The 19,695-nt window shown below is 35.4% G+C and overlaps 3 protein-coding genes across 3 annotated transcripts; all 3 read right to left on the bottom strand.

Moving 5' to 3' along the window:
* Positions 1-896: 896 nt before the first annotated feature.
* LOC108737881 (acidic mammalian chitinase-like) lies at positions 897-4,763 on the bottom strand. The gene is made up of 8 exons (XM_025974586.1): positions 4,655-4,763; positions 4,130-4,300; positions 3,692-3,930; positions 2,511-2,638; positions 1,797-1,902; positions 1,471-1,656; positions 1,292-1,411; positions 897-1,152 (listed from the first exon to the last, which is right to left on the bottom strand). The coding sequence occupies exons 1-8, from the start codon at positions 4,722-4,724 to the stop codon at positions 1,018-1,020; spliced, it is 1,155 nt and encodes a 384-aa protein (XP_025830371.1). The 5' UTR covers positions 4,725-4,763; the 3' UTR covers positions 897-1,017.
* Positions 4,764-5,862: 1,099 nt separating this feature from the next.
* On the bottom strand, positions 5,863-10,013 carry LOC108737880 (acidic mammalian chitinase-like). The gene is made up of 8 exons (XM_025974585.1): positions 9,903-10,013; positions 9,388-9,558; positions 8,950-9,188; positions 8,287-8,414; positions 6,776-6,881; positions 6,451-6,636; positions 6,273-6,392; positions 5,863-6,133 (listed from the first exon to the last, which is right to left on the bottom strand). The coding sequence occupies exons 1-8, from the start codon at positions 9,970-9,972 to the stop codon at positions 5,999-6,001; spliced, it is 1,155 nt and encodes a 384-aa protein (XP_025830370.1). The 5' UTR covers positions 9,973-10,013; the 3' UTR covers positions 5,863-5,998.
* A 4,454-nt stretch (positions 10,014-14,467) lies between these two features.
* Positions 14,468-18,222, bottom strand: LOC112904481 (endochitinase-like). The gene is made up of 8 exons (XM_025974582.1): positions 18,152-18,222; positions 17,679-17,849; positions 17,366-17,505; positions 16,641-16,735; positions 15,298-15,403; positions 14,978-15,163; positions 14,799-14,918; positions 14,468-14,659 (listed from the first exon to the last, which is right to left on the bottom strand). The coding sequence occupies exons 1-8, from the start codon at positions 18,219-18,221 to the stop codon at positions 14,525-14,527; spliced, it is 1,023 nt and encodes a 340-aa protein (XP_025830367.1). The 5' UTR covers position 18,222; the 3' UTR covers positions 14,468-14,524.
* Positions 18,223-19,695: the final 1,473 nt, after the last annotated feature.

Here is a 19,695-nt window from a genome sequence, read left to right as displayed (position 1 = left end):
TGGAGAAGTGATGAAAGCACAGTTCAAGATAGGAGCGGCTGGTGTAGAGGTGGTGAAAAGTATGCACAAAAGGTACCCCAGCTAACGAGCCGTCAATGACTGAGAACAGTTGCCAGCTTGGTAGCCGCGTTATCTTTTTCTCTCTTTGATATTGCAAGCGTCAAGTGACGAAACACTGATACCTATTCGTGATCTTCGCAACAGCTGGTACACAGACTTGTCACTGCACGTGTAACGATTAGTAGTTATGTGGACCATTCGATTTTTAGAGTTATTGCTGTTACCACAAAATATAAAAATGAGTATAGTGTGAAAATATCAAACAAAAAACAATGTTTTATCGTAAGCGTCAAGTAATGAAACACTCATACCTTATCATGACCTTCGCAACAGCTGGTACACATACAGGTGTCAATTGCGCGTGTGACGATTAGTAGCTATTACCACAAATACAAAAATAAGTTGAGTGTGAAAATATCAGAAAAAAAAACAATGTGCTTCCACGTAGAATATGCGGACACTGTGGTTACGGTGCAATAAGTATGAACTGGCGACTTCACACAAATACGTGTCGTCATTGCCGGAGCAATTGGGGCTCGGTGTAAGATATCTCATTCTATTTCTTTTTCATATACCTTCTTCTCCCTTAATTTTTCCGGAGTACTGGTCAGATATAGCGTATAAGCTTTACGTAATTTTAGGATCCCATATAAACAAAAAGCATTGTTAGTAGCAATATTAATTACAAATAAATTTTTACTAACACTTGTAGAATTGTAGAATTTACGAAAATGCTGTTCGTGTAGTTGGCTAAAGTTTATTCCAAAGTTACTTTAAAGTTACTGTCATTTTATTATTCGGCATTGGGAATGGAATGGGAATAGCAAAAATCTATGTAATTATATCTTGTTTATTTAACAACAAATACATGATCAAACTTATTAGTAATTGCGGTAAAAATAAACCAGGGTCTTTTAATTTGGAGTATTGATCTGATGTTGTGTCAACATAGATTTTCTAATTTCTACATCTTTTTACTGCGTTCATAGCTCTAAGAAGGGGATACCTTGGTCCAAAATTACCATCAAAATCGTCTTCATCAATAGCCCAGTTCATAACGCCTCCAAGACCTTTCGAACAAACGAAATTTACCTAGAAAGGGAATCAGAGACATAAGATTAAAGGTTGGACACTTCCGTCATTCAGCCTTTATCGCGCAAAGGCTTTCTAATAAGACAACTGATTACTTAATACAGGATTTCTAAAAGTACCTATATTTATTTTCCGTTACCTTAGCTGCAATAGATCTCACGTTGTCGTAACCAACCCATTGGTTTCCTGAATATGCATAAGGGGATTCGTAATTCTGGTCATATACTTCAGTCCATCCTTGCTGGAGCTTTTCTAGGATCTGTTTTTGATTCAATTAGTTAAAATAAGTCTTGTGTTAATTATGGAAAAATAGTTAACCTCATAATAAGCTAAATTGCTTGCATCTTGAAGATATGGTCCAGCAATACCTGGGCCGGAGATGGGCGCTCCAATCGAATTATCGGATGAATTTCTCAACGTGTACAACTTTCCATAAAAAGGAATTCCGACGACCAGCTTTTCAGGATCAACGCCAGCATTAAGCCAACTGTTCACGAAAAGTTCCTGCAAGGACAATTTCATTTTAGGAGTGCTTAGTTATTATCAATAGCCACTGCTCTAGTGTTCCGCCGATTGTCTTTTTTGTCTTAGACATTTGAAGAAAACTTTTGTATTAACATTTAATTTCGAATGATTTAACATACCACGCTGATACTTCCGGCAGGATCGTGGAGGGGTGCATTTACTCCAGCGGAGCCATCCCAAGATCCGTGTAAGTCGTAAGACATGAAATTGATCAGATCGACTACACTGCAAACGAAATGGTAGTATGTAACATTTTGTATTTACGGCAGTAGCACCATTTAGTGTCTATATCTGCTGTTATACGAATTTCCGATATTTTTTCAAACTTGAGGAATCATTAATTTAGATAATGGTCATTACTTAAATTTGTACTGGATTAATTAGTGCATCTCGGTACATTAAAATGAAGAAGTGATAAGAAATGACTAACACAATTTCAATTTAAAATGATATAATGCATGTTTTCCGAGGTTTGGGTACATCCCGAGTGATAGTGCTATCAAAGAATCGTGAGATCATCGTCACCGACATACGAGGTGAGGTCTATAAGTTTGCGATATGAGGGGAAAGGGGCGGAGTAAATAATTATCACTGTTCAGCCCGCGAATTACGGATTCGTTGTTAGTATATGCGTGAAATTACAAGTCTATGACGTTATTTATTTAAGAGTTCTCAAACGAGTCAATTCGGAAATAATTGCAAATTCTCGTGGTAGCATGAGATAGTCGAGAAATGCCATAAACCATTGAATAATTGATTTATACGCAATCTTAATAATTTCACAACAATTTATGTGCCACTGTAACAATTGTAGGTAAATAGGTACAACATACTTTGAAAGTGCCTGGACGTCGTAACCGACATCGATATAAGAAGGCGATGATCCTACTGCTACTGTAATTAGAAGTCCCAATGGTTCGAAAGCCGCCTTGACTTCTTGCAGCAGTGTAATCAAATTTTCCTAAATAAAAATTAGTCTGTTATTAATTTGTTAAGATGTAATGAATGGTTTATTGTTTTTAAATTTTACTTCATTATTCGAAAGGCCATTAATGAAACCTTTAAATCGAAGAGCAGAAAATATTTTTTTTGCGGAATATGATGCAAACAGATTTAAATCATGCAGCTTTGGAGGGACTTCATAATTTGTTATTAAAGAGGTCACCTTAGATATCTCCTTTTGCGGTTAATTATGAAAAATTATTGCTGTTGTCACACCCTCGTTGGGAATGGAACCCGGGACTTTTGGCTTTAGGCGCTAAATCTCTGACCATTAAGCTACAGACTATACTTCATTTACTTTCTCTAGCGATGTGCCCTTCCAATGTCTTGGATTCGCGCTGGCAAAATCGTAGGTAGGGCGAAAAAAGCTCATTATACTCTCGACTCTTGTTCATTAAACATACTTTTTCAAAGTTTTGTTCAATCATGAATAGTAGTGCGAGTCGAAAACAAGCGTTAAAGCCTTTAATATGTCTTCAAATATAAATAAACATCTCGTTAATATTTTCAGTAGTAAATGGTACCCAATAACAGCACATTTAAGCAATGCAATTTTAGTGGATAAAATGGTAAATTTTTCCGTGCAGTACTGTACGGATTATACGCTCCTCACCGGTTGAGTGTTTGGCCGAGAGTCTCCTTCCTTGTCTGGCCTGGTGCTGTTCTTTTCTACTTTGCGCCGGTCAAACTGAAGGTCACATCGCTACAGAAACTAAACGAAGTGAACGAAAGGTGACAGCAACAACGAGAAAAGGCGCTAACAAACTTAGCAAATTGGCTAAACTAATTTTTATATATATATATATCTCAGTATCTATAAAATACTTTGAAGCAATTTGTTCTCTATACTTGATAGATATTAATGTCCCTGCAAGGACTTATTGAACTTAGATTGCCGAGATCATCAATTTGATATACTGTGGGTACATGTGTCTACGAATACAGCACATCCGAAATAGATTTTGAATTCCTATGTATATGAATGGGCAATAAAATTAATAGCAATCCATACCTTGTCTGCTCCACCAAAAGCAGAGTCCCTTTGAGCAGGATACTCCCAGTCTAAATCGAGGCCATCAAAACCATAATTATGTATGAAATCTATAATCTGTTGGATAAACGTTGCTCGTTTTGAGGCACTCGCAGCTACTACCGAATAAGCATAAGAACCTTGACTCCATCCGCCCATGGCAACTAAAAATTTTACTCGAGGGTACCGAGCTTTAAGGTTCGTCAAATTTCGGAATCCCCCTAGTTAACAAATGAAGACTTTTAGAATGCTTGTCCAACCCAATTTTCATTAAATTAAAATTGTTTGTCAATTTGAAATTTGAGGAGGAATTTCTATGTATCTATGCTATTATATTCCTTGCTCTTACAATTACTATACTAAATCCATTATGTAAAATATCCTGAATGTAGTAAAGTAAGTACAAAACAGTAGACATACCTCGGTTCACGTCAAGAGCAGGATCTAAAATTTCGACATCTTGAGTAGCGTTGTTCAATCCAATGAAGCTGTAGTAGATATGAGTACATAAGGAAGGACTTACATCACTGGTTCCGAAGCTTCCGATGCTTGCTCTGTATATTGCCCAACTTCCGTAATAACAGCCAACAACTAATGAGAAAAAACAAAAGTAAATTGATTTTTTTCAAATCTTTTCAAATCTACCAGCACAGCAGACACAGACGTAATTAATTAATCTCAAACTGTTTTTTTTTTTTTTATATTAGCAGACCACCAAACGTTACGATAAATTCGGAAGCAAAGAAATATGTAGGAAGCTGAAGGAATATTGATGAGCCACATTGAAAACAAAATTTAAAAATTGACAAATAGTATAACTGGGCCATGAAACTAAAAACAAAAAGTTTGGCATGAAAAAACAAATTTATTAAAATTGCCTTTTTGGTAATCTTATGTTTAAAGATATACTTTCTTCTTTATATTTGACAATTCAATGATGCTCACCTTTGCGGCTGTCGACAACTGCAGTTAAAGTTGCACCGCACAAAACCAAGAGCAGCAAGTTTCTGACCATCTTGAACAATTGCTTTAACTGGATTCAAATTTTTTGCGAACCCCATTTATATAGTTATCATTTTTCATTCTTATCTTTTATTTATTAAAACTTAAAGTAGACATCAGATATGAAAGTAGTAACTAATTCCTTTTACAATTTAATGTATAAAAATGCTTGTAAGATTCCATACTGAGTAAACATAATAAAAAACCTTTAATCCATTACACGAGCCTTTTTTTCAATTTCCTTGCTATTTGGATGTAATGATTTACGAAACATCAAAAATACTGTCATCGCATTTTGATTGATCGTTATATGTGCAAGCGGTATTGTGCAATAATAATAGCCTAATAAGTCACAATACTCATTACATTTCAAAGTCTAAATTATTTAAAATCCAAAAACTTTTCTTATGCGCTATCATCAATAGATGTCCCGAAAGACTGTTTGGTAAACCTATTTAGTATTAATCTCTATTAACTATAGCAGCAATTTGAGCAAAAACTGACTAGAAACAGATAATAATTACTGAATTCAAAAAGTACAAGACTTAAACTAGAGCATAGGTACTCGGCAAACTTAAAACATTTTATTGATAGAAACAAAATGTAAAATGTATCATTTTTTTAGAATATTATTTCACCAATTTTCCTAAACGACCAAACTGGAATGCAACAACTTGAAATGATTTTAGTGACCATTGGATTTGAACTTTTGCACACTTTTGTGGCTTCCATAACAATAATTCATCGAACTTAACCCAACCAAGAGTTACAAAAGTGACCATTTATACTAATGACCAACAAAAGTAAAGTCAAATAGTGAAGAAATAATCGTAAAAGCAAAAAAAAACACCACAAATAAAAATAATCAAAGCCAGTGGATATTTAAAATCCACCAGTGGTACACTACTGAAACAACTCACACTCGTTCCAAAGTTACTTTAAAATTTTAGGCATGAAGGTCTAGTCAGAGATATATTAGAGGCAGAAACGGAAGGTAGAACTAGAATAGATTAGTGTTGTGTGTATGCCAAGATTAGCTCAGGATAGGAAATAGTGGAGGTGCGTGTCCAACCAGTCTTAGGACTAAAATTTTTGTCTTATCACATTATCATTCTGCATTGGGATTGGAATAGGAATAGCAAAAATCTATGTAATTAAAATTTCTTTATTTAGCGAAAAATCCATGTTCAAACCTATTAGTAATTGTGGTAAAAGAAAACTGGGGTGAGATAGGATCTCATAATTTAAAATATTGATCTGCTGTGATGTTGTGTCAACTTAGACTTTCTAATTTCCACAACTTTTTACTGCGTTCATAGCCCTAAGAAGAGGATACCTTGGTCCAAAATTACCATCAAAATCGTCTTCATCAATAGCCCAGTTCATAACTCCTCCTAGACGATTCGAACAAACGAAATTTACCTAAAAAGGGAATCAGAGACATAGGATTAAAGATTGGACACTTCCGTCATTCAGCCTTTATCGTACAAAAGCTTCCTAGTAAGGCAACTGATTACTTTATACAGGATTTCTAAAAGTACCTATATTTATTTTCCGTTACCTTAGCTGCAATAGATCTCACGTTGTCGTAACCAACCCATTGGTTTCCTGAATATGCATAAGGGGATTCGTAATTCTGATCATATACTTCGGTCCATCCTTGCTGGAGCTTTTCTAGGATCTGTTAGTGATTGAGTTAGTTAAAATAGTCTTGTGTTAAATATGGAAAAATAGTTAACCTCATAATAAGCTAAATTGCTTGGATCTTGAAGATATGGGCCAGCAATACCTGGGCCGGAGATGGGCGCTCCAATCGAATTATCAGATGAATTTCTCAACGTGTACAACTTTCCATAAAAAGGAATTCCCACGATTAGCTTATCAGGATCAACGCCAGCATTAAGCCAACCGTTGACGAACTGTTCCTGCAAGGACAATTTCATTTTAGGAGTGCTTAGTTATTATCAATAGCCACTGCTCTAGTGTTCCGCCGATTGCCTTTTTGTCTTACACATTTGAAGAAAAATTTTGTATTAACATTTAAAGTGGAATGATTTTACATACCACGTTGATGCCTCCAGTAGGGTCGTGGAGGGGTGCATTTACTCCAGCGGAGCCATCCCAAGATCCGTGTAAGTCGTAAGTCATGAAATTGATCAGATCGGCTACACTGCAAACGAAGTGGTAGTATATAACCTTTTGTATTTACGGCAATAACACCACTTAGTGTCTATATCTGCTGTTATACGAATTTCCGATATTTTTTCAAACTTGAGGAATCATTAATTTAGATAATGGCCATTACTCAAATTCATACTGGATTAATTAATGCAGCTAGGTACATTAAGATGAAGAATTGATAAGAAGTGACTAACACAATTTCAATTTAAAATTATATAATGTATGTTTTCCGAGTTTTGAGTACATCTCGAATGGTAGCGCTATCAAAGAATCGTGAGATCGTGTTTTCGTCACCGACATACGAGGTGAGGTCCATAAGTTCGCGCTGTGATAAAGTTCCTGGCAAAGCAAGGAAAGTCACGTCAGATTATAATGAGCGAAATGGAAGCCGTTTATAGTAATCACTGCCTTAGCAAAACTATGATTTACAAGTGGCATGGTCAATTTAAATATGGTCGGGGGTCGACTGAAGACGAACCCCGCCCTGTACTTCCGATTGAGACCACCAAAATTAATATTAGAAGATGCTCGCCTGAAAAGGAAACTGTTATCGGCATTAGTGGGAATGTCAGAAACCACAGTTTTAAGAATGTTTGACGATCATCTTGGCATGCCTAAAGTCAGTGCAAGATGGGTACCAGGAATGCTTACGCGGCGTCGAAAGCAACAGCGAGTGGACGCATGTGGGTATTTCTTTGGAACTGTGCGGCGACGCACCTAGCCCGTTATTGGAGAAGATTGTTACGGGAAAGGCCCTTAAGAAGTTTAAGGTGTGAGAATCGGCTGGGAAGTTGACAGCTACAGTTTTTTGGGACTGTGAAGGAATTTTGCTAGTAAATTACAAAGAAACAAATACCCCAATTACTGGAAACTACTATGCTTCAATACTGGAAAAGTTAAAGGCAGCCATTAAAGAAAAAAGAAGAGGAAAATTGACGAAAGATGTGTTGCTCCTGCAGGATAATGCGGCAATGCACAAATGCAGTGTTGCGATGACTGCTCTACATAAACAAGGATTCGATTCTCTAGCTCACACATCTTGAAATCCAGACTTGGCTCCCACAGGTTCTTATTTACTTCCAAATTTGGAAAAGGAGCCCAGGGGGGACAATGAAGTCAAAGAAGCTGTTCCGGCCCATTTTGAGGGCGAAGATAAAATTCTCTTTTGATGGAATCTGACTTAGAAAATAACTCTGTATTTTTATTTTACAACACATTCATTTCGCGAACTATTGGACCTTCTCTCGTAGGTAGATCAATTATTTTCCCGTGGTAGCATGAGATGAGAAAATGCCATAAACCAATTAATAATTGATTCATATGGAATCTTAATCATATCACAACAACGTATATGCCACTGTAACAATTATAGGTAAGTAGGCACAACAACATACTTTGAAAGTGCCGGGACGTCGTATGCGACATTGATGTAAGAAGGTGATGATCCTACTGCTACTGTAATTAAAAGTCCCAATGGAAGGAAAGCCGCCTTTACTTCTTGCAGCAGCGTAATCAAATTATCCTAAATAAGAATCAGTCTGTTATTAATTTGCTAAAAAAAAATTGATTGGCGGAAAATAATTTTCTGGCGAAATATAATGCAAAGAAATCAAAATTATGCAGTTTTGGAGAGACATCATAATTTGTTATTAAATAGGCCACTTTTAGGCATCTCCTTTTTCGGTTAATCACAAAAAATTGTTGCTGTTGTCATACCCTCACCGGGACCTTTGACTTTACGCGCCAATGCACTGACCATTAAGCTACAGAAGGTGACAGCAACAACAACGGCAAAGGGCGCTTATAAACTTAACAAATCGGCTAAACTAATTTATATATATCTCAATGTCTATAAACCATTTTGAAAAAAAAATATTGTTTATACTTGATAGAGGTTAATATCTCGGCAAGGACTTATTGCAACCTATTGAACGAAGATTGCCGAGATCATCAATTTGATATACTGTGGGTACATTTACCGAAACAATACTCCCGAATAGTCATTGAATTCCTAAGTACTTATATAAATGGGCAATAAAATTAATAGCAATCCATACCCTGTCTGCTGCACCAAGAGCAGAGTCCCGTTGAGTAGGATACTCCCAGTCCAAATCGAGGCCATCAAAACCGTAATTCTGTATCAAAATTATAACCTGTTGAATAAATGTTGCTCGTTTTGTGGCATTCGCAGCTACTAGGGAATAGGCATAAGAACCTTGACCCCATCCGCCCATAGCAACTAAAAATTTTACTCCAGGGTTCTGAGCTTTAAGATTTGTCAAATTTCGGAATCCCCCTAGTTAACAAATGAAGACTTTTAGAATGCTTGTCCAACCCAATTTTCATTAAATTAAAATTGTTTGTCAATTTGAAATTTGAGGAGGAATTTCTATGTATCTATGCTATTATATTCCTTGCTCTTACAATTACTATACTAAATCCATTATGTAAAATATCCTGAATGTAGTAAAGTAAGTACAAAACAGTAGACATACCTCGGTTCACGTCAAGAGCAGGATCTAAAATTTCGACATCTTGAGTGGCGTTGTTCAATCCAATGAAACTGTAGTAGATATGAGTACATAAGGAAGGATCTATATCACTGGTTCCGAAGCTTCCAATGCCTGGCCTATTTATTGCCCAACTTCCGTAATAGCAGCCAACAACTAATGAGAAAAAACAAAAGTAAATTGATCTTTTTCAAAGTTTTTCAAATCTATCAGCACAGCAGACACAGTCGTAATTAACTAATCACAAACTGTTTTTTGTTTTGACATTAGCAGACTACCAAACGCTAGGATAAATTCAGAAGCAATGAAATACATAGGAAGTTGAAAGAATATTGATAAGCCATATTGAGAACAAAATTTAAAAATTGACAAATGGTATAACCACGCCATGAAACTAAAAACAAAAACTTTGAAATCAAAGAGATTCTATATTCCATAAAAATTGCCTTTTTACTAAGTTTAACTTTCTTTATTGGATTTGACAATTGAATCGTACCCACCTCCACGACTGTCAACAACTGCAGTTAAAGTTGCACCGCACAAAACCAAGAACAGCAAGTTTCTGACCATCTTGAACTGTTGGTTTGACTGGATCTAAGGTTTTTGCAAACCCTATTTATATAGTTATTTTTCTTCCTTGTTATCTTTTAATTATCAGAACTTTAAGTAGACATCAGATATGAAAGAAGTAGCTAATCCCTTTCACAATTAAATGTGTCAAAATAACTGTAAGATTGCAGACTAAATAAACACACTAGGAATCCTTTAATCCATCACACGAGCCTTTTTTTTCCATTTCCTTGCTATTTCCAAGTAATGATTTAATAAACATTAAAAATACTGTCATCTCATTTTGATTGATCGTTATATGTGCAAGTGGTATTGTACAATAATTATAACCTAATGTGCCACGATAGGTAGTCATTACTTTCTCCACGAACATATTCGATTCAACGCTTAAATTATCTAAAATCCCAAAAATTTTCTTATGAGCTACCATCAAATGATGTCCCGAAAGGCTGTTTGGTTTAAACTTATTTTGTATTAATCTCCAAGTTATAGCGGCAATTGCAGTTAAAACTGACTACAAACAGAAAATAATTAGTGTCCAACCGAAAGTTCGGTTTCGGTCGAGTTTCGGCAAAAAAACGAGTTTCGGTTTAGTTTCGATTTCGGCGGAAAACCTGCCGAAACTACGACCAAAACCGAAACTGCGTTCGGGAGTTCTCGCGCTCTGCTCGGTCATGTTCGGCGCGTTAAATTCCATACAAGCGAAGTAGATTAGTATACATTTCGCCGCGCCTAGGTGCATAATCTTTGTTTCTGTTGAAGTTTAGTGTCATTCAACATGACGAATTAAGTTTAGAAGAAGTTAATTTGTTCTTAATTAAGATAAAAGTGATTTATTTTGGTTTGTTTATTACTTAAATATTAAGTTCCTATACCTATTGTGATATTAGGTAACAATAACAAAAGTAATTTTATGTTTAATATTATATAAAAAAAAGCATGAATAATCTTCAAAAGAAAAATGAGTCTAGTCTACTATACTTACTCAAATAAACATCTCACCTATTTTAAGTATTTTGAAGGCGCATTTAAAGTATTTCCTTAAATGAGGGGTTGTTATGTTGATTTTGATTTGATTATCAAGTGAAAATGTTAAAGATTGCAGAGCTACGTGATTTAAAGATAAAAAAATAAAACTGACTGATTATAATAACGTTTTCTTTATTTTTCTCTTAAAACATGATCCTTATAAGGAAATTTCGGTTTCGGTTCCGGTTTTGGCCGAAACTGAGACCATTGCAGAAATTCGGTTTCGGTTTCGGTTTCGGTCGTAAAAACCAGTTTCGGTCGGACACTAAAAATAATTACTGAATTCAAATAGTACCAAGCTGAAACTGGAGTGAAGGTATCCATACTAACGACCAAAAACAGTAAAGTAAAATGGTAATGCAATAACCGTAAAAGTTAAAGAAGACCAGAGAAAAACCAAGTTGGTGAAATAAACACAATCAAATTTAGTGGATGTTTAAAAACCACCAGTTGTTTAAATTGACGTTATTTCAAGAAGCGCAATTGGTACAAATTCAACGGTATTACAAAACCCAAAGCATGATGATTGTTATATCGCTCTAATGTTTCTAGTTTCTAATACACAAGCTAACAATAAATGTTTAATAAGGTTTACAAAAGTGGCAGGTAGTTGCAACAGCTTGTTTCAAGATATTTTAGTCGAAAACCATGTGCATAATGAGATACGACGGTTGCACAAGTCAGTGTGCTTCCTTCCAATTTATTTCACCCTTTGAAACTTCGTGAATGGCGATCAAATTATTGGAGTCCTGTTTTAGACAGCGAAGTCGTGGGGTTCATTTGAATTTCCGATTACAGAAGCAACGTTATCAACATAGTCTAAAGCTGTATAATTTTCACAGATCCCCGGAGGTGACTTGATAATGGGCATTACAAAAAAAATTTTTGCTCCAATTATGCTGTTCTTGACAGTTTCAGATCAAACAGGAGAAGCGATAGTTGAGTGAGATTTTCATGACGTAATTAAGAATGTTAATCATATATTGTAGAGATATTGAAAAAATCGGTCTAGTCAGGGTATATCCAGGGTAGTACCAACCTTCTTCGGTTGCGGATTTTGTAATTACTAAGAAAAAGGGTAGCAGTGTTTTCAATTTAAAAACAATGTTGTAGAAAATAAAAACAAATGCTATTATGAAAACAGTTACAAGGTTATGTATTGAGTGGTTCTGTGGGGTTAGTACACCTCGCAGTTAAAGGGATGCTGGTAGGGGGCGTATTAGAAGAGGATGATCGATCGTACTCTTAGTCGGACAACCAGTAGACATCTTGTCATCTGATGGGTTAGTAAACGCGTGTAATTTACTGGTTTGAATGGTGTATTGAGTTATTTGAGGATTCGAAGATGATGCTAGAATCATTTGAGATGTACTGTTATACGGGGATATTGAAGATACCGTGAATAAAAAAGGTTAGAAGTTAGAGGGTATTATAAAGAGTGGAACAGTTATGGAAATAAATAAAAAGTAGGCGAAATAGGTTGGTAGGTCACCTTCTCGGTCATGAAAAGCAAGCTGGAGACAGAAACAAGGGTTATGATAGAAGCAAGGATGTAAGTTGCTTGAAATTTTAAGAAATTTGACTCGAGACAGGAAGAAGTGGAAGAGCGTGTCCAACCAGTTTTCAGACTAAAGATCTTACTGATGATAATGATGGTTTATAATTGATCAGTGTTTCTGATCTTGTTTTAAAGCACGTTTAGTGAAGAGATGTAATCTGCAATCGATGTATTGTTTTAAGTGACGCTTACAAAACAACAACATTGATAACTTGAATAATGTCAATCATTTAAAATAATGAAAAAAAAATATTTATTAACATGGCAAACGAGTAATTGTTACGACATTAATTAAATTTAGCAGACAGAATTAGTGAAAGAGATACCACCGTTCAAAATAAGATTAATGTGAGTACTTTATTCTTACAAGCAGTCACAGAACACGAAGCTCGTAATATAATTACTTATATTATCGCTAGAAAGACGACTAGCCCAGATCAAATACCACTCAAAGTTCTAAAAGTTTCACAAAAGGATGTAACCTCGGTTATAAGCAAATTAATCCATCTGTGCTTCTTAAAAGGTTTATATCCGGAAACTTTAGAAATCGCATTAATATCTACTGTATTCAAATCTGGAGATAGTAAAATCTGTAACACTTACTAGCGCAGCAAATAATTTAGGCAGAGTTATATTTCTCAATAAACGGCTTCAATCTATACTCAACACCCAACAGCTTCTAGCGGTTTACTATGCTCTATTCCACTCTGCCCTTAGTTATGGAACTGTGACTTGGGGTGGAGCATATGCTAACACAATAGGTCAAATACAAATAAAGTAATTAAAACTGTATATAGAAAAGATCACCTCTGTAGTACAATCCAGCTCTATAAAGAAACTACAGTCGAAAATCTTGAATCACTACGTTTATGCAGTTATACTACCCAGCATTGCACTAAGCAAACCAATGACAATATCACATACACTCCTCATAGACATAGAAATTACCTCACAGTATTACAACAGGGCAAAAATCATTCATCTACATAGGTCCTAAGGCTTACAATCGACTGCCAGAAAAAATGAGAAATTCGGTTACTACTAGCAGTTCTAAAAATGAAATCATCAAGTGGATTAGAACTATAGACTTGCGTTACCAAGAATAGAAACATAATCTCATATAATTACTTATATATNCGTGCAATTGACCTGTCTGTGTACCAGCTGCTGCGAAGGTCATGATAAGGTATGAGTGTTTCGTCACTTGGTTTAGACCATTGAAAATGGGGAACTTAACTACTTGTGTAAAAGTTTGGTACTAGATCGACACGCTCAGTGGCGTAACTAATACCAAGAGTTAATTAATTAACTCTTGGTATTAGTTACGCCACTGAGCGTGTCGATCTAGTACCAAACTTTTACACAAGTAGTTAAGTTCCCCATTTTCAATGGTCTAAACCAAGTGACGAAACACTCATACCTTATCATGACCTTCGCAGCAGCTGGTACACAGACAGGTCAATTGCACGTGCAACTATTAGTAGTTATCTGGACCATTCGATTTTCACAGTTATTACTATTACCAAAAAATACAAAAACAAGTAAAATGTGAAAATATCAAACAGAAAACAACGTATTATGGCAATCGTCAAGTGACGAAACACTCACACTCGTTTCACAGTTACTTTTAAATTTCAGGCATGGAGGTCTAGTCAAAGACATATTAGAGAGAGACTAGGAGGGGTAGAAATAGAACTAGAATAGATTACTGTTCGCAAATAGTTAAGGATATGGGTTGTTCTAGTTTTAGGGAATTGCGAAGATTAGCTCAGGATAGGAAAAAGTGGAGGTCTTAGCACTTTATCATTCTGCATTGGGAATGGAACGGGAATAGTAAAAATTTATGTAATTAAAAGTTTTTTATTTAACAATTAATACATTATCAAACTTATTAGTAATTGTGGTAAAAGTAAACCAGGGTGAGACAGGATTTAAATTGAAATATGTTGTGTTAACTTAGACTTTTTAATTTCCACAACTTTTTACTGCGTTCGTTGTTCTAAGAAGAGGATACTTTGGCCCAAAGTTACCACCAAAATCGTCTTCATCAATAGCCCAATTCATAACTCCTCCAAGACCTTTCGAACATACGAAATTTACCTAAAAAAGGGATCAGAGACGTAGGATTAAAGATTAGACATTTCCGTCATTCAGCCTTTATCGTACAAAAACTTTCTAATAAGGCAACTGATCACCTTATACAGGATTTCTAAAAGTACCTATATTTATTTTCCGTTACCTTAGCTGAAATAGATCTCACGTTGTCGTAACCAACCCATTGGTTCCCTGAACATGCAAAAGGGGATTCGTAATTCTGATCATATGCTTCAGCCCATCCTTGCTGGATCTTTTCTAGGATCTGTTATTGATTGAATTAGTTAGAAAAAGTCTTGCGTTAATTATATAAAAATAGTTAACCTCGTAATAAGCTAAATTGCTTGGATCTTGAAGATATGGGCCAGGAATACCTGGGCCGGAGATAGGCGCTCCAATCGAATTATCAGATGAATTACTCAAAGTGTACAGCTTTCCATAAAAAGGAATTCCCACGATCAGTTTATCAGGATCAACGCCAGCATTAAGCCAACTGTTCACGAGAAGTTCCTGCAAGGACAATTTCATTTTAAGAGAGTTTAGTTGTCAATAACCACTGCTCTAGTTTTCCGCCGATTGTCTTTGACTTAGTCATTTGAAGACAAAATTTGTATTAACATTTAATGTCGAATGATTTTACTTACTACGCTGATACTTCCAACAGGATCGTGGAGGGGTGCATTTACTCCAGTGGAGCCATCCCAAGATCCATGTAAGTCGTAAGACATGAAATTGATCAGATCGACTGCACTGCAAATGAAATGATAGTATATAACCTTTTGCATTTGCATATTTGCTGTCATACGAATTTCCGATATTAAATCAAACTTGAGCAATCATTAATTTAGATAATGACCATTACTCAAATTCATACTGGATTAATAAAGAATTGATAAGAAGTGACTAACACAAGTTCAATTTAAAATGATATAATGCATGTTTTCCGAGCTTTGAGTACATCCCGTATGATAGCGCTATCAAAGATTCGTGAGATCATATTTCCATCACCGATATGCGAGGTGAAGTCCATAAGTTCGCGGCAGGAAGGGGAAAGGGAGGAGCTAAAAATTTTCACTGTACATTTCGCCAATTAGGAATTCGTCGTTGGTATATAAGTAAAATTTAAAGTCTATGACGTTATTCGTTTAAGAGTTGTCACCCTTCAAACAGGTCAATTCTGAAAAGAAGCGCAACGATTGAGAAAATTGAACACCACGCTGTGATAAAGTTGCTGGCAAAGCAAGGAAAGTCAGTTCAGTTTATAATGAGCGAAATGCAAGCTAAACCTGGGTTCCCATAGGAACCGATGCAATGGTACAAAAAGGGGATACCACCCCTATGAAGCTCAAGGTGGCAGAATCGGCTGGGAAGTGGGAAGAGCTACAGTTTTTGTAGACTGTGAAGGACTTTTGCTAGTAAATTACAAAGAAAATGCTACCACAATTACTGGAAATTACTATGCTCCAATACTGGAAAAATCGAAGGCTTTCATTTAGGAAAAAAGAATAGGAAAATTGTCGAAATATGTGCTGCTCCTGCAGGATAATTCGCCAATGCACAAATACAGTGTTGCGATGGTTTCTCTACACAAACAAGGATTCTATTCTCTAGTTTAACCATCTTGAAATCCAGACTTGGCTCCCACTAGTTTTTATTTATTTCCAGATTTGAAAAGGGAGCTTAGGGGCGAAAATTTTCTAATGACAATGAAGTCAAAAAAGCTGTTTCGGCCCGTTTTGAGGGCAAAAACAAAAAAAAAATTTGTTGGTTTAGAGAAGTTCTAGTCTGAAGAATAACTTTGTGTTTTAGTTTTTCAACACTTTCATTCCGCGAATATCTGAACCTCTTTTCGTAGATATATAAATTATTTTTCTGTTCTAAAAATGTCATAAACCATTGAATAATTGATTCATACGGAATCTTAGTTATTTCACAACAATTTTTATGCCACTATAACAATTGTACGTAAATAGGTACAACAACATACTTTGAAAGTGCCGGGACGTCGTAAGCGTCGTCTATGTAAGAAGGTGATGGTTGTACTACTACTGTAATTAAAAGTCCCAATGGTTCGAAAGCCGCCTTTTATTTCTTGCAACAGCGTAATCAAATTATCATAAATAAAAATCAGTCTGTTATTAATTTGTTAAGATGTAATGGGTGGTTTATTGTTTTTAAACATTATTTGATTATTCGAAAGGTCATTAATGAAACCTTTTGGCCACCACCTCTCATCTATTAACTTTGTGTTTTAATGCAATTCAGTTATTGCCATGTTAAAAATTATACTTACGAATTAAAAAAACAAATTAAAATCATGCACTTTGGAGGTACATCCTAATTTATTATTAAAGGGGTCACTTTTAGGTATCTACTTTTTCGGTTAATTACAAAAAATTGTTGCTGATGTCAGACCCTCATCGGGAATCGAACCCGGAACTTTTGACTTTACGCTCCAATGCTGTGACCATTAGGTAAGCTACAGGAGGTGACAGCAACAACAACGACAAAAGGCGCTTATTAACTTAGCAAATCGTCTAAACTGATTTATATATATCTCAAAGTCTATGAAACATTTTGAAAAAATTTTTCTTTACACTTGATAGAGATTAATGTCTCGGTACGGATACAGTACTTCAGAATAGTTGTTGAACTCCTATGTGTAAGAATTGGCAATAAAATTAATAGCAATCCGTACCTTCTCTGCCCCACTAGAAGTAGAACGCGTTCGAGCAGGAAACTCCCAGTCGATATTGAAACCGCATTAGAATCTTGATTCCTTCCGCCCATAGCAACTAAAAATTTTACTCCAGGGTACTGAGCTTTAAGATTCGTAAAATTTCGGAATCCCCCTAGTTAACAAAAGAAGACTTTTAGAATGCTTGTCCAACCCAATTTCCATTAAATTAAAATTGTCTGTTTGAAATTGGAGGAGGAATTTCTGCGTACATCTGTTATTACTATACTAAATGCATTATGTAAAATGTTCTGAATATATTAAGTAATTACAAAACAGTAGACATACCTCGATTCACGTCAACATCAGGATTTAAAATTTCGATATCTTGAGTAACGTTGTTCAATCCAATGAAACTGTAGTAGATATGAGTACATAAGGAGGGATCTATATCATTTGTTCCGAAGCTTCCAATACCTGCCCTCTTTATTGCCCAACTTTCGTAATAGCAGCCAACAACTAATGAGAAAGAAACAAAAGTAAATTAATTTATAACATAGACGTAATTAATTAATCAGAAACTGTTTCTTTTTTACATCAGCGGACTACCAAACGCAAGGATAAATTCAGAAGAAAATAATATTCATGAGCCACATTGGAAACGAAATTTAAAAATTGACAAATAATATGACTGTGCCCTGAAACTAAAAACAAAAACTTTGGTATCAAAGAGAAATTCGATTGAAATTGCCTTTATGGTAAGTTTGTCTTTAAAGAAATATTTTCTTGTTTAGATTTGACAATTAAATCATATTACCCACCGCCACGGCTTTCGACAACTGCAGTTAATGTCGCACCGCACAAAACCAAAAACAGGAAGTTTTTGACCATTTTGAACAGTTGGTTTGACTGGACCTAAGTTTTTTTCGAAGCCTATTTATATAGTTATCGTTCATCATTGTTATCTTTTAATTATTAGAACTTTAAGTAGACATCAGATATGAAAGAAGTGGTTAATCCCTTTCACAATTAAATGTGTAAAAATAATTGTAAGATTGCAGACTAAATAAACAGTCTAGGAACACACGAGCCTATTGTTTCCATTTCCTTGCTATTTTCAAGTAATGATTTACTAAACATTAAAAATACTGTCATCTCATTTTGATTGATCGTTATATCTGCAAGTGGAATTGTACAATAACCCAATAAGTCACTGTACTCATTACGTTTCTCCACGGACATATTCGATTTAAAGCCTAACAAGCCAACAATAAATACTTAATAAGGTTTAGAAAAGTTGTAGGTAGTTGTAGCAGCTCGTCTCAAAATATTTTAGTTGAAAACCATATGCATAATGAGATACGGGTACACAAGTCAGTGTGCTTCCTTCCAATTTATTTTACCCTTTGAAACTTCGTAAATGACGATCAAATTATTGGAATCCTGTTTTAGACAGTAGAGTCGTGGGGTTCATTTGGATTTCCGATTACAGAAGCAACGTTATTAACATAGTCTAGAGCCGTATATCTTTCACAGATCCCTGGAGGTGTCTTGATAATGGGCATTACAAAAAAAATTTGCTTCTTTTATGCTACTCTTGACGGTTTCCCATCAAACAGGAGAAGCAATATTTGAATGAGATTTTTATGGAGTAATTAAGAATGTTAATCACATATTGTACAGATATTGAAAAAAAGGTCTAGTTAGAGGATCCTAAATGGTAGTACCAACCTTCTTCGGTTGCGGGTTTACAAAATGTATTTATTAGGAAGAAGATTAGTAGTATTTTCGATTTAAAAATAGTTGTAAGAAATACAAATTAAATGCCATTAGGAAAATAGTTACAAGGTTATGTATTGCGTCGTTCTATCGCTTTAGTACATCGCGCGGTTAAATGGGCTGCTGAGAGAGGGCGTATTAGAAGAGGATGATCGATCGAACTCATAGTCAGACAATCAGTAGACATCTTCTCATCTGATGGGTTCGTAAACGCCTGTATTTTACTGGTTTGAATGGTATGTATCGCGGATTTGAGGTTCATGTTAGAATCATTTGAGATGTACTGTTATACGAGGATATTGAAGATACCGTGAATAAAAAAGGTTAGAAATTAGAGGGTATTATAAAGGGTGAACAGTTATGGAAATAAATAAACAATAGGCGAAATAGGTTGATAGGTCACCTTCTCAGTCATAAAGAGCTAGCTGGCGACAGAAACGGGACTTAAGTGGGGTAGTGGTAGATCTAGAGTAGGCTACTGTTCGTAATAGTAGCATGGATGAAAGTTAGTCGAAATTTTAGGAAATTTGACTCAAGACTGGAAGAAGTAGAAGAGCGTGTCCAACCAGTATTCAGACTAAAGGTC

This window comes from Agrilus planipennis, unplaced genomic scaffold (genome assembly GCF_000699045.2).
Source record: "Agrilus planipennis isolate EAB-ADULT unplaced genomic scaffold, Apla_2.0 scaffold59, whole genome shotgun sequence".
Classification (NCBI taxonomy): Eukaryota; Metazoa; Arthropoda; class Insecta; order Coleoptera; family Buprestidae; genus Agrilus; species Agrilus planipennis.
Note: the sequence above shows the minus strand (reverse complement) of the source record. Positions and strands in the feature narration are given on the sequence as shown.